At 39.9% G+C, this 25,880-nt stretch overlaps 1 protein-coding gene across 1 annotated transcript; it reads left to right on the top strand.

Moving 5' to 3' along the window:
• Positions 1-232: 232 nt before the first annotated feature.
• On the top strand, positions 233-25,880 carry HNRNPLL (heterogeneous nuclear ribonucleoprotein L like). The gene is made up of 13 exons (XM_027709864.2): positions 233-560; positions 8,633-8,751; positions 8,869-9,106; positions 12,356-12,441; positions 14,681-14,777; positions 14,866-14,938; positions 18,859-18,930; positions 20,577-20,794; positions 20,950-21,071; positions 21,720-21,921; positions 22,843-22,900; positions 23,018-23,116; positions 25,059-25,880. Exons 1-13 carry the CDS (start codon positions 360-362, stop codon positions 25,112-25,114), a joined length of 1,641 nt encoding a protein of 546 aa, XP_027565665.1. The 5' UTR covers positions 233-359; the 3' UTR covers positions 25,115-25,880.

Below are 25,880 nucleotides of genomic sequence, written 5' to 3'. Positions count from 1 at the left end.
CCACCGCCTTCCCCCGCCCGACCCTGAGGCACGGCGGGGGGCGGGGCCGGGTCCGCCTCACCGCGCGCTGATGGGCTCGCTCCCCGCCCAATCGCCGCCGCTCTGGCTCCTGATGGACATCCCCGCTGACCTATCGCCGCGACGCGCTAGCTCCCTCCCCGGCTGGGAGCCAATCGCGACACCGGTGGCGGGGGGGGGCGGGACCCGGCGCGGGGCGAGCTGTGTGTGGGGCCGGGGCGCAGAGCATCGCTCGGGGTCGGCGGTGCCGCCGGCTCTGTCCCTGCTCTCGCGTCTCCCTCACCGCCCGCCGCCCCTTCCCGCCTCTTCCCTTTCCTCCCCTCCTCTCCTCTCCCGCGGCCATGTCGTCGCCGTCGTCCGGGGAGCGGTACGAGGAGGAAGAGGAGGAGGAGGAGGACGGCGCCTACGAGAGCCAGGCCAAGCGGCTGAAGCCCAGCGCCGCCGCCGAGGAGGGCGAGATCGAGTACAGCGGCGCGGAGGAGAGCGAGGGCCGGCGGGATAAGCCCCCCGCGCCGCGCGGCGGCAGCGGCTTCTCGGGCGGGGTGAGGAGGGACGCGGGGCCGGCGGGCGGGGGGCGTCTCCCCTCAAGATGCGGGCGGGGGGAGGGGGCCCGTCCGGCCCGTCCCGCCCCTCCCGCGAGCGAGGCCGCGCCCGCCCCCGGCGCTGCTGCCCCGGCGGGGGGGCCCTGTCCGCGAGGGGGGGCCGGGGGGCTTCACGAGGCCTTCCCGGGGTCGGGACCACCAAGGATATGGAGGCGCTCCGGGCCGGGAATGGCGGGGGGCGCCGGGATGGGTCCTCTGCTCCGCAGACGTGCGCTTGTTCCTCGCCGGAGCTGCCCGCGTGAAGGGGCTGAGCCTGCGGATGGATGGATGGATGGATGGATGGATGGATGGATGGATAGATGGATGAATGGATGGATGGATGGATGGATGGATGTGAGGGATTTGGGGTCTGAGACTCAGGGATTGCCGGTGTTCCCGTTGGCAGCTGGGTTGCCTTTAGGGGAATATCGCCATTGCAAATTTTGTGCCTGCCCTGTTGCTGATCGTAACTATAGAAACATGGGGGGATGTGTTGAAACCAAGGCAGAGGGTACCTTTCATCCTTCCGCTTTACCTTTGTGTCCGGCAGCGTACAGTGATAAGGCTGCTCATAAACGATTGCCTCCTTTTTAAATTCATTTGTATTTCTACTTTCTTCCTCCCCCACGAGCACTGCTATAAGCACGCTGGTTCGCTATATTTTGTTTTTTGCGACGTACCTTTTCTTCATGAATATGCATTTGAGTATCAAGATAGCCTCGAGCCATGAATTTGGGCTAACAACACTTTTGTGTCTGCTGTTTGATTCCTTAACTAACTGTCTTGGTGACTCTTTCTGTTTCTTACTTGAACAAACCAGATCAAGAAAACGTCGGTTTAACGGCAGACCTCGGCATTTAGAATACCTGTTTTATGGTTTGTTAAAATGAACTTGCTTAGCGCTGGGATAAGTTAGTGAGAGAGCATTTGCTGTTGCCATTTCTCCATCAGTTAAATCTTTTGATGGAGAGGGTACCTGCTCAATTTGTTGTTGTGGTTTAACCCTCGCCTACAACCAAGCACCACACAGCCTCTCACTCCTTCCCCCCCCGGTCTGATGGGGGAGAGAATCAGAAGGGTACAAGTGAGAAAACTCAGAATGTCCCCTCTTCCTTCTTCTTCCCTCACTTTATATGCTGAGCATGATGTCATACAGTTTGGGATATCCCTTAGGTCAGCTGAGGTCACCTCTCTTGGCTGTGCTCACTGGTGGAGCTGGTAGAAGAAGCAGAGAAAACCTTCGTTCTGTGCAGTAAGCACTGCTCAGCAGTAAGGAAGACGTGTCTGTATTTAATCAACACTGTTTCCAGCACAAATACAAATTATATCTCATACTACAATGCAGAAAATTACCTTCACCCCAGCCAAATGTAGCACATTATTGCAAAAGTTCCCTGATAAACTGCAACAAAATACATCTCTGGAGAGAACTATTTTAGTTCTCCAGTTTCTTGTGATGCAGCATCGTCTCTGTTGCAGTCAAGACTTAGCAATGGCCTCTGTCTTAAAGGCTTGTGTTGTGTAGGAGAGCTGGACATCCTGCAGTGAGTGTTTCAAGTTGCAACAAGATTCTGCTCTGGCCTTTCCTCTTTTCTGCATTACTTTATGAAATCAACTAGTTCTTACCTTTCTCTTTTTCCTTCTTTCTGGGTTCTGGCTCAGAGTGTCTTCATGATGTATCAGTATCTCATTTTATCTGAGTTAATGTGCAGTAATGCTGCCCTGCCCCTTTAGGTAATGAGAGTATGGAGTATGTAACTTTACCTTTAGGCTCTCAAGAATGGCATGTGCTGAGTCTTGTGAGCAAAGAAACTGAAGCAAATGTGTAGCAGGTCAAGAACATGAGGGTTTTTAGGCAGCTTGTTGTGTCAGTTGTAGTGTACCTCAAGGAGGTACGTGGTCTGTGGGGATTTATTGGCAAAGCTGTGTTCCCAGATTCACTACTGGAGAGGCAGAAGTTGTCCTGATAGTAGAGATCAAACTAGTTTTTTAAAAGTAAGCTATAACATCAAGTGGATATATGAAAAATGAATGTCTGAGTGCTTTTGTTAGTAATTTTTGTGAAACATTTAATAGCAAAATGCCAGCATCTATTAAATAGAGTTGGTACGAATTTTCATTATTTTTTTTTCTCTAATAGGTACAAAACTGTACAGGAAACTTACTTATTCTGTGACATATCTTATTAATTTTTCTACAGGGAAATGTTCTCAGCTTATAAAAGTTGTATGGGGTTCAGACATACAAGATGAAGGTAGGCTGAGAGGAAGGAATAAGTGGAAGTATCCTGGATTGCTCAGAAGAGAACAGAAAAAGAATAAGTAGGAGGAACTATAGAGAATGGGGAACTAGGAGGAGAAATGGGAAAATGGATGACCAGGGTAAAAAGAGTGGTAGAAGTCTGGTAGCCTCACTGTTTGATTTTTTTTTTTTTTTTTTAATTTTCCCCTGACATATGCCCTGGAATATCAGTGAACTGTACACTCATATGGATTAAATGCACCTGTTGTATAAAAGCTCTTTTGTGGTAGGACCCTGCTGAGCAGGTTGGTGGGGTCTCCTTCCTGGGCTATATTTATTGTTGTGGCAGTTTCCTGTTCTGGGATTGTTTCGTTTGGCTGAATAAGACTTTCACGTGGACACTTCTCATAACCCAGATGTGTACCCTCTTCTTCATGGCTCATCTCCAGGCTGAGGAGCATGGAGAGCCAGGAACAGACTAGAATGTTGACCAGAGAAAGAGCAGCACGTGTTCTTGCAGAAATATTCAGTGAGGGAGAGTATGAATTGGAAGAAGGACCCTTATAAGAGGCAGTGTTGAATGGTAGTGAGGCTTTGGCAGAGGAATCAGAATTGCAGTGTAGCAGAGTGTCAGGACACTGGGAAGATGTGGGCTAAGAGCTGTGTTTAAGGGAGTTGAGGGGGCCTTTCAGCTCCATCCCCTCTCCTTCCCTTAAATTTCAGTTTTATTGATTAATGTTTTATTTATACAACCTGTAACATCCACTTCATCGCTGTCTCTAACATACCTATTCTTAAACGTTTCTGTGAGGTAGGGAAGATCTATTATACCTGTTTTTACAGTTGGGGAAGTGAGATGTGGTGTTTGAATACACAAACATAACTACGAGCTACCGCAAGGTAAGATAGGGACGTAAATGTGCAGCTTCTCATCCGCTCTGTTGAAACTTCCTGGGCAGTGTTCTTGCCTGGTGGTAAGTGGAAGGCAGCTCTCTTTGCAACTCAGTTGCTTGGTGATTGTCACAGACAGTGTGGTAGCAGCAGCTGGATGCAATGAATTCAGATCTTGACCTATTTTCCAGTGACTTGTTCAAGTACCTGTTTCTTAAATGAAGTACATCCTAGAAATTGGTTTTGGAGTAAGTGTAAGTCATCTTCCCTCCGTTGTCCTCTCTCTCAAAAAAAGTAACCATTACCTTCAGGCTAGTTCTTCTTCCAGTATCTCAGGTTGAATCTCCTGATCACACTGTGTTGTGAGGGGTTTTGTTTTAGGGTGGTGTTTGCTTGGCTTTTGTTTTTGGTTGTTTGTTTTTTTTTTTTTGAAGGATGTTCAGATTGTGCTGAGCAGAGAGGAAAATATAATAGACTATTTCATTTGGAAGGGACTTGCATCAATCATCTAGTCCAACTCCCTGACCACTTCGGGGCAAATTCAGAATTGGCAGAGAGCTAATATTCTGTTCTGTAGCAGTTGAAATCATTAAAAGTGTAGAATGCTAGGAATAAGTATGCATTAAACGAGAGAAATTATACCCAAACTCGTCATCTAAAATGAAACTAAACTGTCAGGTAGACTTCCAGAGTATGGGGTCATCAGACCACTCCCCGTGGGCAGTGCTGAGATTATCAGGAAATGTGTTGTGTACCTTCTCTTTGCCTTTTTAGTGCAATAATTTTAGCTACCTGTGTTACTCTGCAAGGTAGTTGGATGCAGATCAGTCCATAATTAGGCATTAATGAAGTTTTGGGCACTTATATACTTACTAAGCAACCTTTTAGGGCTTCCCCTCTCGGCCTCCAGTTCTGTCATATTTATAAAAGAAATTTCAAAGCAATTAAGAGGCATGCAGAGAGAGGAAAAAAGTTGAGAGTGAATAGGATAATCTGAATGGTGAGAAATTAAATAACAATATGTTTACGTACCTGGGGGAGAGAATATGAGAGAGGAGTGCCATCCTTGTGCAGTAAGGAAAAAAGAGAGATGGAGGAGGTAAGCAGTGAAAAGATAAAGAAGCAGATGCTCAAAAAAGGTATTACAAATTAGTGGGACTAATGTGAGTATACTGACTGGAAAGCATCTGGAGAAAGGGCAAAGGATGCATTTTTGTGCAAACAGTTGGTGAAAAAGTTTCAATCTAGAATTGATGAGCAAGAAAGACATCATCCTAGAGCCCATGATTACTTTCTTCTTTTTTGGAATGGCAGATCATAATTAGTTGTCAAGAAACCATTGATATATTTCAAATGTTGTCTAGAGCTATGTAGGTCACAAAAAATGGATGTTAAAATGCTACAGCCGTTCTTTGAAGCTGCTTCTGTTACAGTCTTACCTGTATGAAGTCACTTGTTTGTACTTCATCTGCTTGGTTATGTCAGTGCTTCCCTTTGTGCCTCAGCTCTGTTTCAAGGTTAAGCATTTTTATGTTCTTAGCTTCCTTCTTGAGGGAGACCTTTTCTGTCCTGGTTACTGGTCCTGAGCACACAGAAAGGAAGTCTGTTTCTGTTATCTATTTAAATAGTTGCATTTTCTCTCCAGCTGATGATCTTCAAGAAATTGTTATTGAGCTTTCAAACCCCCCTAAGCTGTATATATATGTATTAATGGTACAGCAGTAGCATCAGCTACTCTGTTCTCCTGGATTTGAGGGAATGCAAGGGTCATGGTGGAGTTTTGCCTGGGGCTTTTGTGCCATCATGGGAGTTGAGTGACTGCAAGACTCCTTTGTAGGCGGAGAAATACTGGTGGTGGTTTAGTCTGTACAGGAGCAGATGCTTTGATGTGACCTTTGCCTATGTGCCAGCTCGTGTAGTTTTCAAGGTACAGTGACTGTGAGATCTTGGTCAAAATCCTGTATTTTCCATCTCTGGAAAGAAATTACAGCAGCAGTTGGATGAGTTGTGTACATTCTGACCTCAGCTGTAGATGCACTTTACGCTATGCAGACACCTTTGATTTTTTCATGTGGTCTAGTGGTTTTATTTCTCCTTCTAGAGGAAATCAAGGATCATTTTAGATTTGCTTGATACTGCAGCTTTGTAGCTGCAAAACCTGTTTAACAATAACAGCCAGTATGCTCTGTGAATGTTAGTTTGAGGCTTCCTGGCTCAGGACTGACTTATGTTCAGTTCCTGTGCTGCTGGCTAGAAACTATTTTAAGTAAAGCAGAGCCCCTCTGATTTGGCCACCTCAGTGGTTTTATCTGTGTAAATGAGGTTCTGAAATGCTATGTAGGTAAGTCCTTAAGTTCATGGCAAGATTTCCCTGTTTTGTGTTCTTTTGGGGGGGGGGAGATTGTTGTTTGGGGTTTTTTTTGTTTGTTTGTTTGTTTTTTATTCCATGCTGCTTGAGCTTCTGAACAGGTTACTTTAGTAGCAGCAGCTTCTGATTTCTGCTAAATCTCTTACTAAACCTTGCTAAAAGAATGCTTTTCTGTATGATGTTATGGGAGAAAGAAGTTCGGCTTGGAAAGCCAAATGTTGCTTTAACCACAAAAGGTAGCAAAATTTGAATTTGTTGGTGGTTCTGAGAATAATTCAAATTGCAGAAGTGGGAACACCTGTATATGTGGATATAACTCCTGTATAACAGATTTGAAGATGCAAGTATGAAAGTCTTCATTTTTGAGAGAGTTAGAAAGATTTGTATCTACTAATACAAAGGGTTATGCATGACAAATGTGAACTGAAACTGTAACAGAAGTTTGAATTGGGAAGGGGAGGAAGAGCAAAATACTATTCCTTTATGATCCATTTTCTGAAAAGCTTGACTTGATTTCTGGAGGTACTAGTTCAGTAAGGTAGCGAGTAGCAAGTACTAAGCTGCTAGTACCTGCTAGTAACTCTTTCTAGTGAATCTTTGCTTCAGTGAGCAAATCATTGCTTATATTTACCGTCTGATTAGACAGAAATATTATTGGGTGAGATTTCTTGAATGTATTAAAAAACCCTAACAGAAAATGCATAGCACTGACTGGGATCTTAATATAGTAGCAGTTATGCAGGGCAATGAATAACCAGTTTAATAACTTTTGATTTTTCTGTAGACCGTAAATAAAGTAAAAGTGCCTGCTATCTTAACACCTTAGAGCAATAGGCTTTGCAGGAAAAAGTGGTAATTATTGTTTGTTTTCTTTTGAAGGTTTCCTTAGGTGCTTCTTTCTGCTTTGAAAAATATGAATGTAATTTAAGAATATATAAGCTGAAAATAAAACCTCTCTGTAGTTTTGTTCCTTCTGCAGTTGCCTAAGTATTTGGAGTTCAAAGTACTAACCTTTCATGACTACTTTGATCACTGCTGCTGCTGTAGACCTGAGCTGATTGATTCAGGATATAAATATCTTATGCCAATATCACTGGTGCTGTTTTACCAGCATTGTCAGAGTTCTTATTCAAAGAAATGTGTTGCCACTTAAAATGCTTTCATACTGCAAACAAATAAAATGTAAGCTAAGCTTAAAAAGTTACACAGCAGATTGTTCTGACATCTGAGGAAGTCTGAAGTGCTGGCTTTTGGCTCAAACAGAATGGTCAAATCCTTGACTTAAAGAAAAAAATGTGTCATTTTTTAGTGAGAACTGCATATGGAACACAGGAGTTAAACACACGATTCAATTTGTAATTATCTGGAATGTGTTTCTTTCCTTGAATCTGTTGTTCAAGTGGACAGGGAAGAGAGGAATGTCTAGCAGTAGTAGCAATCGTTGTGGTTACTTAATTAATTACTGGAGCTTAATGCTCCTTTTGCTACAGATGAGAATCTCTCTGCTATACTACTGTTTAAGAGAAAGTGAAAAATCAACAAGACTTGATCTGCTAGATTGAACACGTTGATGTAGTTGCTAAATTTGAATACATCAACTTTACACTGCTGTTACACATACGAAATTTGAGTGCTGGATATTTGCAGTATATTTTATCGTGCCCTTTATTATCTCTAATCTTTTTTTATTCTCTCTCATTATTAGAGTACATAATTTCTTGGTTTTTTTTACCCTCAGTGTCTTAAAATATATAAGGTAAATTTCAGCCTTACTTCAGGCTTTGCATGAAAAGATTAGCTGATTCCAGCCCAAATTCTCCAGTCACACTGAACACTAAGACTGTCTGAAGTCATGGCAGTAGCTCTGAAGAATGTTCATGCTAATGTACAATGTCTGGATCTGTTAATGGTATTCAACCTTGAGGTGAAAGGAGAGAGCATTGTGAGTCTTTAAAAACATGTATGAACAGTGTTCAGAATTAGAAGAATATTCAGAATTATTTCAAGTATAGTCCAAAACCGGCATTTTCTTGCATTGTGGAGCGCAGCTCTACATACATTAGAAAAATACACAATTTTCATTCAGTTTACTGATGGCCCTTGTTTGTTCTTGCTTTTTTTGTTCCCCCAACCTGTCTCAAACAAATACTGGCAGCAACAAACAGGAAGAGTGTCAGAAATATTTTAGCTATTGGGCATGTCCTAATTTTTTTTTATGCTCTTAATGAATAGGGTGTAAGACCTCCTGCAATTCAACCAGTGTTAAATAGGCCACTTCTTTTTATATTAGAAAAATCTTGTTTGTGCCAACAGATTAATTAAATCTGAAAAGCTTTTTATTTTAAGTAGACTTCAGCAGCGGAACTTGGCAATCTGTTTGGAAAGAAAAGTTAAATTATTTAACATGTGCTTAGGCTGTGCGTTTAGATGGCTGCTTCTGGACCTAGTGTGGTGTCTACCAAATTTAATTTTAGTTAACGATAACAGTATCTCTTGTTCTGTGCTGAATTTTAAAATGTCATTTTGTTGCTAGGATGCCGGGGGAAGTCATCACAAAGTCTCTGTTTCTCCTGTCGTCCATGTCCGAGGGCTGTGTGAATCAGTTGTGGAAGCAGATCTCGTGGAAGCTCTTGAAAAGTTTGGAACCATATGGTATGTCTTTGTGATGATTTGTTTAGAAAAAAACATGTCATGTGTGACCATTGTGGGGCTTGGGAGTTGTTTTGAGTAAGCATGTAGGGAAACTTACTGTGATGTTTCTCTCACCAGCTACGTCATGATGATGCCATTTAAACGCCAGGCTCTGGTGGAGTTTGAAAACGTAGAAAGTGCAAAGAAATGTGTAACATTTGCAGCAGATGAACCTGTGTATATTGCTGGGCAGCAGGCCTTCTTCAACTACTCCACAAGTAAGAGGATTACTCGGCCAGGGAACACTGATGACCCATCTGGTGGAAATAAAGTTCTCCTGTTGTCAATTCAGAATCCTCTCTACCCAATTACAGTGGTATGTTTCTTCTTTTATTTGATGTTTTTTAATAAAATAATACAAAGCAGAGAGCAGCAATCTCTGTTATATTATTTTCATTGTGTATTGTCTGTTAATTTGAGTCAGAAATTAACTTCACCTACCAAAGCTTTATACCATCTTCACATAGGTAATGTGAATGTTTTAAAGGGAAGGTTTTTTGAGATGATTCAGTGTTGTATGGATATTTCACAATACATTTGAAGACTTCTGAGGTTAGGATTTTGAAATGTTTTAAGTTGCTGCATGCTTCTGAAATACTTCCAAATGTGTTGCCACAACATCAAGATTGTTCTTTAGCCTTTAGGCTCTGAGTAGTGTATGTTTAAAGAGCAAGTAATTTTTCCAGCAAGAAGGGTTATTTTATTGCAGTCCTTCTTGAGTATTTCCTTTGTGGAAACTTGAAACCTTCATCTGTTGATGATCAACTCCAGTTTGATGGAAGCTTCCTATTTTTATTTGGGCCAATACATTTTCCTTTCCAGTATTTCAAGTCATACCATATATACAGTTGCATCCTAATTTATTGCCATTTATTTATGGCACACATACATGGATTTTTTTAAGGTACAGATTTTTTTTTTTGCTAGTATTTAAGAGTGTATGTTGTATCATGCATTGAATGCTTATATTTTTGGTAGAGATTTTATAGTACGTGTTGAATTGCACAGAAATGTCTCAGGAAAAAATTAGAAATTGTGTTCTATGATACAAGCACAAATTACTTAGGGAAGTATGTAGGACAGTATGGATCAGTCAAAGTGTTTGGGTTGTGTGGAACCATGTAACTTAATGCAAGTATTAAGTTTTGTTTAATGTGCTGTATATTATGCTAGCAAATTGATTGCAACTTAGTATTCCTGGAATTACCTCAAGTAGTCAGTTACATGTCGTGCTTTGTGCTTCAGTGTTTCGTGAATATTGATAGGTTTTTGCCTGTTGATTCATTAGTGGATGATGAATTTTCTTCTGCCAGTTTTCTTTATAGAAAAGCATGTCAAGGTATGAGTTGCTTTTTAGTGTTTAAAAACGAACCTGCTTGGAGCTGTGTCAACAAATCCACTAAGTTAAAATGTTCTTTGCACGTGACCGTGATCAAATTTTGGAAACTCTGTTTCACTCATGCATTTTAAATTTGCCTTGCATAAGCGGCTGAGTTGAACATAGATGCTTGAAGGCACTGGTGGCAGCAGCGTGGTTCTGGGCTAGGAGACTTCATGGAAATTCTGAGGATGAAGCCTCGAGCAGAGTAGCTCCTTTTTAAAAACAAACACTGCCTCCCAACCTCTTCCTTCCCACTGCACCCAGCTGTTTGCTTATCATATACCAATGAGTGCTAGAAGCAGGCAAATTTCCAGAATTACTGGCAAGCATCAGAGCTCATTGAAGACAGTGTAGTCTAGCAGGGTCACAGGAGCTGGGAAAGAGCAGCTGTACCTGTAACAGCTTAAGAATGTGACGAGAAAAACACAAATTTTGGACTTGGCCAATGGGCCAAAATTATGAAAGAAAGTCGTATGCCTGAAAATTAATGTCACTTGGGGCTGGAAAGTTTCTGGGAATCTTTTCTCCCAAACAAGAGGAGATGGAGGGCAGCCGATTGTGCTGTGGAGCGTGCATAGAAAATATACCTATAAATGATCTCATAGATCCTACTGTTTATGGGTTCAGGATGCTGGAATTCTTTCCAAAAATGTCCGTCCATTTTCTAAAAATATTAAGGTTGACAATCTCCTCTGTTTGCTTCATTTAGCTATGCAAAACACTCCACCAGAGTGTCTGGAGCAAGGCCCCTGAGTATGGCCAATGTTTTTGGTTTGTTGTGTGTGTTGGGGTTGGTTTGTTTTTATTTAGAGATAATATATTAAAGCTTATGGTACTTTCTAAGAGCTAGAAGTTACACTACTGCAGCTCTAGCCAGCAATAATACATACTCTTTTTCTAGTTTCTCCTTGTGTGCGTGGGGGGGTACGTGGGCTGTGTTTGTTTTAGTTTTAAGAAATCCAGCATGTCCCCTGCCCCTGTGCCTCCCAGTTGCTCCTCTATTCTGCAAAACATAATAATAAGTATTGTACCTACTTGCTTCCCCCTTCTCCCTCATGTCAGCCAAATAAACCTGAGGATATACCCCAAGATCCTGGAATGAGCATTTTGGAGGTATTTGGTTTAGATATAAAGAAAAGGAAGAAAAAATGGATTGCAGTAGAGTGTTTCACCAAGGTGTAGTGCCTTTGCCTGCTAGGTGTAGTTATGAAACTGGCTGTCCAGTAAAGCTTATGTGCTTTCAGCTGTTTGAATATGGTCTAATGGGTGAATTGTTTTCAGAAATCACAGTTCCTGTTTGTTTGGGTTCTCAAGCCTGAATCCTGGGAATTCTGAGTTTGGGTGTATAATCACTCTAAAATAAACTTATTTTTCTTGGCGAGATGAATGCTGGAGACTGGTTTCTGTTACGTGTAATCGACTGTAGTTTGAGTTACTCCCAGCACCACATCCTGGGCTGGCCTGATGTGCAGTAAGGCGACCTTTACCCCTTACTGTTTGGTTCCCCTGCAGCACTGAGGATGGTCTTGAATTTTATTGGTTCCTTGTAATACAGACAAATGCTGCTGAAAGCAGAGCGTTAACAATGGGTTTGCATGAATCCAGTCATGAATTTGCTTTCCTGTCAGAAGTTTTCTCTGCCTTAAGTGAAGAAACATAGCACCTGGACACTTGGACTGTCTTTGATTCAGGTGAAAACGATTGAAACTCTCTTTCTGATAAGCTACCCAAGTTTACATCTTGGACTATCCCCGGTTACTCTCTGAAAATGAACATGAACTCAGCTGCTAGAGTCTCATGAAATGAAATGTGCTGTAACTACAGTGCCACTTTGTTTCTCTTTGCTTTGGTAGACCAGCTGCAGTGCAGGCTTCAAAGGTAGCAGAGCTTGAGACATGGATGCAATTACTGGGTCTTAACGCAGTTGAAGATACTTGTTAAACTGATGTTTGCATGAGTACTTCATATAGGAGTTTTTTTCTTGGTTTTCAGATTTGATTGCCTGTATTACATTAATCCATAAAAAATGCTAATCATGAATGTAAAAATTGTATAGAGGAAAATAAGAAATGAAAAGTTAACAAGCCTTTTCTTTGCTCTTTGGCATTTAAATGCCAATGTTCTGTGGACCGAAAGTATTCGGAATTTCACATCTGACTAAAATATTTTTTTCTATTTCCTTAGGATGTTTTGTATACAGTGTGCAACCCTGTTGGAAAGGTTCAGCGCATTGTTATATTCAAGAGAAATGGAATACAAGCCATGGTTGAATATCCTTTTTGAGTGCAATTTTTTTTTCTATAGGTTCTTGGTTCCAGATGGGTTTAACGTGAGAATGTCAGAAAAATACCATGTAATTTTGAGACCAAATTATTTTTAATTTCTGTCTAAGATGTGGTAATTTCTAATTTCTGTATGTCTGTAAAACAAGGTAGCACTTACACATGTCATCTTTGTGGGAAAATGGCATTGTCAGTCGTGGTCTTGATAGCCATGTTTATAGCCCCTAAGGCTAATAATTGCAGACACAAAATATGTCATAGATTTGACAACCCCTTGTACATAAAAGTTTCATGGCTTCTGCCTGTGTTGATACTCAAGAAGTGGGTAAGGGATTGCAGGGATGCAATTTGACTTCAGACTCTTCTAAATTAGTTCCAGCATGTACTGCTTGTCTTGCTATTCTGACTTCAGTAAAGCACAAGACCAACTTAGGCCTCCTTTACCCCGTTCATCATGTGTTGAAGAAGTTCCCTGCTCTGTTATCCTACTCTTTACTCTGTGATATTAAGTTGTATGTGGGTTGAGTCGAATGTTCAGGGTTGTGTGTTACTGGCGTTCGCAAAGTCTAAAGTCTGATATGATTATATACCTTCACTTATAAAACTCTGATAGCCATCTTTCTAAAGGCTGATTACTCTCCATTTTTGAGCTGTTATCTGGACAAAATTTACCAAAATCTCCATCATTCCTTTGTGATTTCAGATGCTACTAATTGGGCAAGCTTTATTAGTTGAGTCCTTTTTGTAAAACAGGACTTAACCAGTGGCTGCACTGGTGATTTCCCAGGCAAAGACAGCTACCCTAACTTCCATAAAAGCAAACTAATTGCTATTTATGTAGAAGACTTAAACAAACTATGTGTCCTAACAGATAGTAGTTTGACTTACTGTATTTGTTAAGTTTGTGGTAAGTGATGTTGTCTGGATCAGATGACTTGTACAGTCAGGGCTTATTCTGTGTCTTGTGAAAGATTAGGGAAGTTGTGTGCAGGATCCTCCCCACACTTGGAAACTGTCATACTTATGTCCTTTGAATTAAATTCTGTAACGTGCCTTTTATTAAAAACAAAAACAACCAGCAGTTGAAAGAAAACTCACAAATACAAGTGAGTAATGCAGCAGCATTACAAAAGTAAACGGGGGGAGGAGGAAAGTGAGCTTCAAGACAAGCCTTATCTGAAAAGTTAAAAAATTTACTAAAAATTAAATGCTAATTGCAGTACCCATTACTTTTGCAAATGTGCTCCCACAGTTCTAGCCAGTGTCACTTCCTTATAGGTCTGGGAAGCTTAGCTTTTCTCACTTTTAAATTCCACAGTGAACCTGCATCACCTTGGAAGAAGTTGGGCCGCAGGAATGTGGTAAAACTCAAGGCATGTGCTATTGTTACAGACTACTTCCAAAACTTCACTAAATGATATCAAAGCATAGTGCAAAAGGTCTGTTCTGCTGCAAATGTCAGGCTTTCTGACACCATGTGTTATTGAGTGTGTATGAGATCATGGGTTGTGATGTGCCAAGGCTCAGGTACATTTTTCTGTTAATCATAGAAGTAATCTTGGAGTACATAGAGCATATGAAATAACTTATGGGTTGGAGCCTGGTACATGCATCTACCTGTTGTATTTCTTTTGGTGCAAAATGATGATTTCTTCATTCAAAGTTCTCTTAGTTACGTGGTTTTATTTGGCTAACAAGCTAAAAGGATGTACACTTTCTTAGTTCGTTTTGCTGTAAAGTAACTCTCTGAGTTCATGTTCTCCCTACCCACAAGTCTCTAGCCAATGCTGTGAGAAGGGAAGCGTTGTCTTAAATCACACCTTCTCACACCAGAACTCTGACTCCTTCCCGAATGATGCAGCTTGAACTTTCCCATCAAATATTCTCTAGACTTGCTGGTAACTCTCCGTGTCTTCTGATGAAAATTACTAACTGCACCAGAATCCCCTTCTAAATGGCATAAGATCAGAGCATAAACAAAGCTTTCATCCATATAATCCACTGAGGAATTTACTAATTTATGAATGGTGTCACCGTGTGCTGAGCACATCTTTTCACATAAGTTGAACCCAAATGTACTTTTTGGTCATTGTTTATAAATCTGTATGGAGTTCCTGTAGTGTATACGAAAGTGAAATATCTGCAGGCTACAAAAATAAAGCCGTATCAGATAAAAGGGACATGATTGAGACACCTGAGGGAAAAAAATCCTTAACATGATGTGTATGTTTGAATCAGTGTTTTGTGCCCAGAAGGCGAAGGCTGCACTCAATGGAGCAGATATCTATGCAGGATGCTGCACACTAAAAATTGAATATGCAAGGGTAATGCTTGGACCTTTTCTTTTAATTTTACTAGAAAAATATATATAGTCAAGACTTAACCTTTTTCACTTTTACTTTATTTGAACAGCCAACTCGACTTAATGTCATTAGAAACGACAACGATAGTTGGGACTACACTAAGCCATATCTGGGCCGACGAGGTAGGTTTTCATACGTTATCCCCGTAGATGTTTGACTGTACTAATGACAATCCTTCACACGTGGTCAGGCTGTATGGCAATAGTCATTCCAAAGCAGGCCAGTGCTGCTGAAGGCTGTGTCACCAGCCAGGGAATTAACCCTGAGCCCTAGTGCCCCCTACTGCCGTGTGCTTGAGCCACTTAGTTCAACAAGGAGCCCACACCTGCAAGCACCTTCGCAGTTCTCAAGGACTTGCATTTCTCCAAGCAGCTCTCTCTCTTTGGAGGAGAGGAAACCTGGCACAGACTATTCCTTATAAACTACAAACTTGCACACTGCTTCTCCTTCGAAAGGACTCTTTTCCCCTATGTTGGACAAGGCATTAAGAAGGATAGAGGACTTCAGCAGGCTGACTCTACACTTCATCATGCACCACATCGGCATCAGCAAAAAAAACCCCAAACAAACAAACCCTCTGAAAAAAACTCAGACTTGCAGTTTACCTTGTCTGCATACTGCATGCAACACCACCACAAGTTTTTAAAGGAGGACATTTTCAGTACTTCAGATTTGTATGGGATGAATAACATGATAGACTGTACCCATTCTGTTAAAGCTTGTATGTATGCTGGTCTTATTTCCCTTAAAATTACCACTGAAAAATTGAGAACATCCAAAATTAAGAAACTCTTGTTGATATCATTGACATTGTAATCTTTTTATTACTTGCTGTATGTGAGAGTTGCATTCAGACCTAACAGTGTAAATATTGTCTAGTAGTAGGGAAATTTAATTCTTATATGTAGATAGTTGGAACTGAGCAGTGCAATATCATTAGCCCCCCCTCAGCTATACAAAAGTAATAAAGCAGGGAGATTCATAATTGGTACTGTCTCTTAAGTACTCAGCTGTAAAAGTTACCAGAGCTTAATTCATGTCAGTGGAATCTATGATTATATATGTACAGTCAAACTGCTGTGTAGCCTGACTCCTGTAAAGTGTTTATTTAAAAGAAGAAAACAAAAATCTGTAACTATTGAGTGCAGTGTTCAGTTATCTATGTACAATAATGTGTTCAATGTAAAGTTAGAAAAGTGAAGATAATGTGACCAAGATAGAGTATCTCCTTACCAAAGGCTATATGAGAACCAGGGCTTCGCTGTCTCAAGAGATATGCACTTTCAAAGTAACTCTGCAGAGACGCTGGGCTTGTAAAACTGTTGTACAACTAAAAACTTAGGGCTTGGATTTTCAAAATGAAGTTCTTGTAAAAAGTTAACAAGGGAGCTACAGTATTGGCTGCAGCTTGTAGATTATGACTATTTGTATTGGGATTCAATTTTTTTTCTCAAATTCTTGAGTTAAAAATAAAGGGATTCTGAAGAAACTCAAAACTCAAGGGCAAGAAAAAAAATCTGAAAAATTTGAAGGATTAATTTGACCCTCATATCTTTTGGTTATTGCAGTGTTTGGAGACTGACTTGTAAGATTGTCCATCTAATTATATTATGTAATTGGTCTGCAGATAAGTATGGCTGTCTGAACTTAAGGTTCCCCCAAATTGAGCAAACAGTGGAAAATGAAAAACTTAGGATAGGAATGGCTTGCTCTTTCTCAAGAACTCTCATTCTACTCTTTTCCTTTTGTTACTTTCTCTATTCTCTATACATCACCCTGCTACACGTAAGAGGAAAAAAATTAGCCTTATATATATCTCATTGTATATTGTATATAGCATGATTTTTCATTTACTGGTGGTTCACATCCACTTATCTAGAAAATGAGAATATAAATTGTTGAATGAACACTGAAATGTACTTGAGAAAGCAGACATCTAGAGCAATTTTGCCCACAAAGTAATTCAGGAGTTGGGGTTTTCATTGAGAGAGATCCAGTGTGTTTTTGTATCTGTGCTTCAACTTACTCTTGCAACATCATTGTTTGGGTTTTGAACTTCACGGGTCCCAAACTGTAGGGCTCTCACTGCAGGAAGATCTTAGCCCAAAGGAATTTCATTCCAGGGACAGACATGCTGATAAATCCTTTCAGATTTTCACATCTCCCCTTCAAATGTTAGGAAGGAAATGCATTTTGCTAATGACTTCCTTTTTTTTTTTTAAGAACTGGTTTCAGTGCTTTATGGTAACAAATTACAGACTTGCACATAATATTTCTCCACTGAAGTAAAATTCCTTACAAGTGCCTGCTGCTATGAACCCATATTGCATTAGATTAAACCAAACCCACACCTGACTTAGTATTCTCCTTGCCTTTAGTCAGAATGTTCAAACTATAATTTGGAGCATTTCTTTTGGTGGTAATACCAGCACAGTCAGTGACTCAAGGACCTGATTTAAAAACAAACCCAAAGATCAACAAAAGCAAACTTAAACAAGATTATAAAGAACCTTTCCTTTCAGAATTATTTTTAACACAGAATGAGTTCTTATGTATGTTTCTGTGCTTGTTTACACAAGTATTTGTACTGGCACAATCAAGGGACTTTGTTCAAGGAAGAAGGAACAAGTGTAGGGCAAGGAGAGAGCAGTGGAGTACACTACTACAAGGAGGAAATATTTGTCAGACTGTTCTCCCAGAATTCTTTATTTGAAAAATGTGATCCTTTACTGGATTTTACTGGGGGCAGTTTCAAAGGATTTAGCTCCATAGACTGGAATTACAGAACTGATTTTTCTGAAAGATGATTACTACATACAGTTTAAATGCTCAAAATATGACACCCCTTTGCTTTCTAGAGCCACGAACCAGAGCTGTTACCCTGAAAAGGGAATGGAAAAGCAAAACTTGACAACAGTAGTCTCTCTTCTGTATAGTTGAAAGTGTTCAGGACTGTTCTCTCTTCAGTCTTTTTTATCAAAGTAAATATCTGACTTGGAACCTGTCCTCAAAATCCTGAGCAGAAAGGGCACATGTGTTTTCATCTCCCACTGTTGTATAATGCGGATAGTTCCTGTTTTTCAGGGGAAATACCTCCAACTGCATTGGACTGGATTTACTATTTTCAGCAGTCATACTTAAATTTCCTGGTAACTGTTATAGACTGATAAATGTCTTGCCCCATCTTTTCAATGTGGCTTTTTTAATTGTAAGAAAACAATCGTTGCTTACCGCAAAGAAGTCTGGAAGTTTAGATTTTCTTTGTTGTGCAGCATGGATCTTATTAGAAAATACAGCTTTGGCTGTGATGCATTGGTTTCCTCCATTAATGTAGATCCCTTGCTTAACTTTATGTCCTAGAGAACTGGGTTTTCTTAAAGGATTGACTGTTTAAGTGCATTATTCAGTGATATTTTTCTTCAATTAAACTGTTACGTGCTGCTGATAATGCCATAATGTACAATCCTTTCAGCACGCCCATAAATCAGTAGGTGTTCTGTAAATATATATGTACACATATGTAATGCTCTCTGTTTACTGATTATGAAACCATGTAATACAGGTTGTTGTTGGCTTATGCTGAAACTTCTTGAAAGAAGCCCACTTTGAAAATGTGTTGCTGTTGAAGCTAATATTATGATTCAGGTACTGTCTTTCAAAAGTACTGCATTTCAAATTTGTTTTAAGAGACACATAGGTAAATTCTGCTGTATGGTGTTTTCTATACTAATGTGTGGTGTCTGTTTAGGAAAACTATTGGGTATTTCCATAAACTTTAAATGTCTGCATCTCCTCATTGGCCACTGCCCCCAATCAACTTAAGTGCAATTTTGTTATACAGATGGCAGTCTTTTTTAATTTTGGTGTCCCAGGGCTACAGCTTGTGGTTTTAGACATACAGTGAATGAGAAATCATTTATAAAATTAACAAGGACTCAGATTACTGTTTTGCTTCTTAACTAGAAGCTTTGTGTCTTAACTGGAGAAGTCAAGTGCATAGTTGTGATTACTAAACTGTTTTCTTTCCCTTCCCACATGTTAGACAGAGGGAAGGGCCGGCAGAGGCAAGCTATTTTGGGAGAGCACCCATCATCCTTTAGACATGATGGTTATGGTAAGTGACGTAAGATGAAAGGTGGTTATGATTTCTTTACATGTTGTGTGGAATTCTGAATATTCAATCAATGCTTGAAGGTGGATCCCTTCAGCATGAGCAGTTCACCTGCGGTGCTGTCAGTCCTACGTCCTGAAAACACTGTTGGTTCACTGAAACCCATGCACATTCATTGCCTTCCCTCTTCCTTTCATAGAGAGCATCCAGCTCTACGTATTTATTGCTTGGAAGAATGTTTCCTTTCAGTTGCCATCAGCCTAGCAATGGATAGAAAATGACAAATGTATTGGGAGAGCAGTTTCCTTGTAGAAAACAGCAACATAGCTTGATCAATGGTTTGATGCAACACAGAGCTCTGACGCTCTTGCATGCAAAGCTATGACTTGTAGGTGCTGTGTTTTTTCTAATTCAGCTAATTCCGAAAAGGTATAGCTGTGTGACTGTATAGGAACGATGGTCTGGAATTACTGCTGCAGTTGTTACCAGTGCTTTCTGTAGATGAAGGTCTGTCTGGACCAAGACCTCAGGGTTGAGAAACAAATGTTCCCACCTACACATAACTTTTCTAGTTATTTTCTCTCTCAGCTGTCAGATGCAATGTGATGTGCCTTGCCTCTTTCTTTGCAAAGGTGTTTATGATATTTTACAATGTAGGTTGACATCCTATCTACTCTTTCTGAAAGGTTCTTCAGATCTCCAGATTTTCCAAGTTCCACCTTGATTCAGTGATGTTCTTTTTTCATTCTTCTGATATATCCTTTTGCCTTAAGTAATGTGTCTGTCTCCTCCTATATCACTGTCTCCTTGTCATTACTGCTTTTTGCTGGGCAAAAAAGGACAAGAGGTTCCTTTTATACTTAGCTTATGTGAATTTCACATTATTTTTGTCTCAGGAAAGCAGGGATCCTCCTCTTGGTCTGTAATTCCAATGTTTTCTGTAAATAGAGGTATTGCTTACTAGTAGTGTCTCATCATTTAAACAAAAAAAAGAAATTGTCTCTTTCGGTGAAACTTGTCACTTTACCTGTAGTGGAAAATTGGACTGCTTCATTTTGCATTAATGTAGGGGGTTTAAGTATTCCTGTTTCTTCCAAATGAGCATTTTGTAGGAAGGCAGTCTTCTGACTTAATCTCATGTCTCTGGAAAAAAGAGCTGTGTCATCTCTCCTGATCTCTGGCTAAAAGTTCACTCCTTTTGGTTAGTTTTCCCTGCTCTGTAATATTCTTTCTTGGTGTCATGTAGCTCTATAAGTAGACATGGGAATATTTCTGAAGATTGATTTTAAATATTTCTTCCAATATGTTTATGTACAAGTATTTTGTATGGTGCAGGGAAGATACTATTTTTGTAATTACTGAAATACCTGTTTTCGCTTGGATATATCTTACCTGGTAGTGTAAGAAGAGACTTGGAACATTAAATTGAATAGAAGAGGGTTTCTTTGTTTGGTGGTTTGGGGTTTTTTTGTTGTTGTTATTGTTTTTGCTTTGTTTTGTTGTCTTTAAAAGGGAAAAAGCATTAATGGCAACTACCGTAACCTTCAACGTCTCCTTTAAATATGCATTATGTATGTGGGCTTAAATGCCTGATTAAGTAGCGAAGCTTATTTCAAACAATATGAAAACATGGTCTTTCATCTCCTTAGGATCACATGGTCCTTTGTTGCCCTTGCCAAGCCGGTACCGAATGGGATCTCGGGACACTCCAGAACTTGTTGCTTATCCATTGCCCCAGGCATCCTCTTCTTACATGCATGGTGGAAATCCTTCTGGGTCGGTTGTCATGGTCAGTGGGTTGCATCAGCTCAAGATGAACTGTTCAAGGGTATTCAACCTGTTCTGCTTGTATGGAAACATTGAGAAGGTAAGGCATCATTTATTAGAAACTTGGAAACTACTACTTTTAAATGCTTTGGCAAAACCTGTCTGAGATGGTCTAAAAATATTACCTACTAATTTATAAAACTATTGGTTGGGCTGTTTGTTGCAATGTCATTTTTTTTACCTTATCTATCTCAGGTGAAATTTATGAAGACTATTCCAGGCACAGCACTGGTGGAAATGGGTGATGAGTATGCTGTAGAAAGAGCAGTCACACATCTCAATAACGTCAAGTTGTTTGGAAAGAGACTTAATGTCTGGTAAATATGTTTTATCAGATTAATAGTCTACTAGTGAGCAGATGGAATGAGATTTCAGACAATATCTCATTATTCTGCTGTCATTGTTGGAGTTATGATTTCCAATTTCAGCTGTTTGTTTTGGCTTTCAGCTGAAGGAGGGTGAATTTAGATTCGATGCTAGGAAGAAATTCTTTACTGTGGGGGTAGTGAGGCCCTGGCACAGGTTGCCTGGAGCAGCTGTGGATGCCCCATCCCTAGAAGTGTTCGAGGCCAGGTGGGATGGGGCTTTGAGCAACCTGGTCTTGTGGAAGGTGTCCCTGCCTATGGCATGGGGGTTGGAACTAGATTGTCTTTAAGGTCCCTTCCAACCTCAACCATTCTGAGATTGATTTATTACGATTTATAATTTTATTTATTTACATTAATAATGCATATTGGCATTACATGGATTGGCCTTTAGTAAACTGTATTCCCTAATGTGTCTTATCCATCTTTTCTGTATTTTTTAAGCAAGGTGTCAAATCCAACACATCTTGTTCTTACTGTATTTCAGATTGTTACAAAGAAATGTCAACTCTGTTCCGGTTAGATCAATAATCTGCAATTATTTAAGAATCTTAATTATTTAAGAAACTTTATCTATTTCTATCTATCCTTAAATTCCAGTGTTTCCAAGCAGCATTCAGTAGTTCCAAGCCAGATATTTGAACTAGAGGATGGCACGAGTAGTTACAAGGATTTTGCAATGAGTAAGAACAATCGCTTCACCAGCGCTGGCCAGGCATCTAAGAACATCATCCAACCACCCTCCTGTGTGCTGCATTATTATAATGTTCCCCTGTGTGTAACTGAAGAAACATTTGTAAAGGTAGGCAATTGGAATGATTGGCATAGAGTGCTTTTGGGCTCTATCCCAGCTTTACATGGCGCTGCTTTTAAAAAGAAATAACTGGGGTGGTTATAGCATAGGCACTGGAGGAGAATCTGTTCTTTAAAATACATTTGTAGCCCCTCTCTATAGAAGATGCGATATTTTCACAATGCTGGAGTTACTCTTTCAATTTTATTTATTTTTTAATTTATTTTTTTTAATGTGAGAAACAAAATCCTGGAAATAAAGTTGAAGAGCTTAATGTGGTTTTTTTTTGTGGAGGAAAGGGAAGAGACACACAAAACCAAATACATGAAAGTTAGGACTACAATTCACAAAAGATTTACTGATTCCCTGAGATGGTTACTGTAACGACTGCTAGGATGTTTTGGAATGGAGAGAAGAATGCACCTGGAACACTTTGCACAGTTGAGTCCTAAATGAATTCTGGATGCTTAAAACATGCAATACTGGGCCTCTTAGCTGGAGGCAGTGGTAAAATTGCTGACAGTTCAGTGAGTTCTTTTTCAGTTCAATAAAAATATTTTTTTTCCTGACTCTGTCTGAAAGTTAACTCTGGGTCACAAGTGGTGTCCTTGTGTGTACAACGTCTGAGCTACTGTATTAAAGTAGGAATGTCAAAAATTAGAACTTACTATCTAAATATGTTCTTTGAGATAGTAGTGATATCACAGATATAGGAGCCTTGTTTTGTGTACTAAAGAATGGTATTCTAAAGAATAATTTAAATAAGAATAATCTAAACATTTAAAATAATAACTTGCCATAAATTCTAAACTCTTTGAAAGAGTCAGTATTTTTGGTTTTGTGTGTCTCTTCTAGGAACTTGAAATTTTTGCTAATGTATTTATGTGCATTTTTAATGGAGTTTTATGTCTTATTTTATTTTTGTGACAGTTATGTGAGGATCATGAAGTTCTCAGCTTTATTAAATACAAAGTGTTTGATCCAAAACGTAAGTAAAATTTGACCTGTTTGGGGAATTATTTGAATTCCAATTGTGATCTGAACATATGCTGCCAGGAGACGTTACTGATCCCCTATTTCCCTTTTTTATTTCTCATTTGGACAGCTTCTGCCAAAACATTGTCTGGTCTGTTGGAATGGGAATGTAAGACGGATGCAGTGGAAGCTCTCACTGTACTTAATCACTACCAGATAAGAGTCCCAAGTAAGTAAATTTTCCTATTCTTACTGCTAGAAATTTTTTTCTGTGGAGAAGGACTTGGTGGATGAAAAGCTGGACATGACCCAGCAATGTGCACTCGCAGCCCAGAAAGCCAACGACACCCTGGGCTGCGTCAAAAGCAGGTCGAGGGGAGGTGATTCTGCCCCTCTGCTCTGCTCTGGTGAGACCCCACCTGGAGTGCTGCACCCAGCTGTGGAGTCCTTGCACAGGAAGGATTTGTTGGAGCAAATCCAGAGGAGGGACACAAAGATGATTAGATGGCTGGATCACCTCTCCTCTGAGGAAAGACTGAGACAATAAGGATTGTTCAGCCTGGGGAAGAGGAGGCTCTGAGGTGCCCCTATTGCAGCCTTTCAGTACCTTGAAGGGGACCTATAAAAAAAGAGAGAGCAAGCGACTTTTCACATGGGCAAATAGTGATAGGACAAGGGGTAATGGTTTTAAACTAAAAGAGGAGAGATTTAAAGTTTAGATGTTAAGAAGATACTCTTGACTGTGAGGATGGTGAAGCACTGAACATGTTGCTCAGAGAAGTTGTGGATGCTCTGTCCCTGGCAGTGTTCAAGGCCAGGTTGGATGGGGCTCTGAGCAACATAATCTAGTGTGTGACATCCCTGCCCATGGCAAGGGGTGGAACTAGATGATCTTTAAGGACCCTTCCAACTCAAATCATTATATGATTCTATGATTCTTTCACAGTAAATGGAGAAAAATCTTGAATGTCTTGGGCAGGAGATTCTTTAAGTTACTCAGCTTATTACTCTGAATTTACTGCTTCTGTACTGGGTTCTCTTTGAAACTAGAAACTGTGAGGCCCAGCTGAATTTAGCTCCAAACTAGGAAGAACAGAGCAGGGGGAGTTCACCTGCCGAACAAATACACAGTAGACCAGGTCTGCACTGGACAATTAAGATAGTTTACTGGATTAAATGGAATTTTTCCAGGTGTTCACAGACAAAACATTGAATCCAGCCAGTGTCTAATACTATTCTAAACTACTTTCTCCAAAGTATTATGAGTTTTTCTCCCTGTGAAGTATTAACAGTTTAATCTTTCCTATTCTCCCACATTTTTGGTCCACCATCTTAATAATAGACTGAGATTACTTTGGGGCAGAATATTTTCGAAGATATTATTGATAACATACTGTTCACAATTTCATTTTTTTCTCAGTTTGAAGAGGTGGTAACAGCAAAAGATCTTTCTCTTTCAACAAGAAAAAGGGAAACCTTAATGCATAATCCCAGATACAGCTATCACAGGGAAAAGCAGTGTTTTAAACCAAGAACTGCTGGTCCAGACTTGCTGTAGTAAGATAGCTGAACCAGGAGGGCTTAGCTTCCACTATCCGAGAGGCAGATGTGTGCTGCCATCTGTGGATCTTGACACCTTTTTCAAATGAGAGGGGTTGTTCTATGCTTTGCTTTCTGGAGAGGCCCGAAGGGTGTGCTGGACATCCTGCTGTTCTTTTCTCAGTCAAACACATGTAAACACTGTCCAGTGCCACTCTGGTAGAGCTCTGCCTCATTTTAAGTCTTGACTTCCTTAAATATCTGTGCCTTTTGTCTTAGAACTCTTTTGCCTATTGAATACTACTTTTATAAATAGTTCAGCCAGGAGGAGGGGCAGTGATAATGGCAAATTCTTTCTTGTGTATAGTACAGCATTTGGAGTTTGATGTATATTACCTTGCAGCCAGATCCATCACTTCGTTTTTATGTCTAAAAATGCTGGTAGAGTATCAGTAACATCTACTAACAGGTCAGCTGGTGTCTGTGGGACACTGGTGGGGGTAGGCAGGGAGGTGTGAGTCTTAAATATACGGAGTTGGTGAACTTGTCAGGTTATGGAAGGTGATGTTGATCAGCAGGAGAGCCGGGCTCCGCAAGATGCCCACAGTCTGTTCTGTGTTGTCTCCTCACAGATGGCTCCAACCCGTATACCTTGAAGCTTTGCTTCTCTACTTCATCCCATTTATAGAGAAGAGGACAGCATGTTAAGAGCTACGTTCACCTCGATTTGCAAGTTTAAAACTACACTTCGTTCACAAAGCTCTAAAGTGGTTGTTCTAATGTTGCCTTGTTTCAACTTAATTCTAATATCTTTTATCTTGTTTTATAATAAATGGATGTTCCTTCATAAATACAAACCAGATTTTTTTCTTTTTGCCTCTGAGAAGTACATGTTGTAAGCTTACTACAAAGTTTGTATTTTGTTAGTGTAGTATTTTCAAATGTCTAAAGAAGCATCAGTAGTATAACCAAGATTGTTTCTTTTAAAAATCGAAATATATTTGCATTTTCAAAATGTTAAAGATTAGCAAGTATTTTTCCATTTTTAATCTTAATTGGCAGATAGAACTATTACATCAGAATTTTAAATGTAGGACTTGTTTTTCAGTATGTTAAGTAGTGAAGTATGTTGCAATACTAAAAAGCTTGTATTTATAAAATGCTTTGATCGGGTTAATGTTGCACATACTGAACTTTTAGTAGTATAGACTTGATTTATATTTCAAACAAAGCTGACATAGAAAATTTTAAAGTATGTACACATGTATGGTATGATTCATACTTATTTAAAGTGGTTTTGTTTGGTTTTTTTTTTTAACTATTTTCCATTTGCATTAGCATGATGCCATCTATAGCTAGTTCCACCGTAGGGGCCTTTTAAAAATTAAAGTTACAAGCCTGTATCAGTGTGTTCATCCTCATTTTCCATATTTAAACTTGAATCTTTGGTGTTT

The sequence above is a fragment of the Pipra filicauda genome, unplaced genomic scaffold (assembly GCF_003945595.2).
Source record: "Pipra filicauda isolate LSUMZ 115617 unplaced genomic scaffold, ASM394559v2 scaffold109_size3271384_pilon, whole genome shotgun sequence".
NCBI classification, from domain to species: Eukaryota; Metazoa; Chordata; class Aves; order Passeriformes; family Pipridae; genus Pipra; species Pipra filicauda.
Note: the sequence above shows the minus strand (reverse complement) of the source record. Positions and strands in the feature narration are given on the sequence as shown.

What these genes read in the sequence shown, in the direction of transcription:
- HNRNPLL (XM_027709864.2), top strand. Translation starts at nt 360, where the DNA reads ATGTCGTCGCCGTCGTCCGGGGAGCGGTACGAGGAGGAAGAGGAGGAG. An exon ending in CTCTCTACCCAATTACAGTG is followed by an intron (nt 9,107 to 12,355) that starts GTATGTTTCTTC and finishes CTATTTCCTTAG; the next exon opens with GATGTTTTGTATACAGTGTG. An exon ending in CAAAGTGTTTGATCCAAAAC is followed by an intron (nt 22,901 to 23,017) that starts GTAAGTAAAATT and finishes TCATTTGGACAG; the next exon opens with CTTCTGCCAAAACATTGTCT.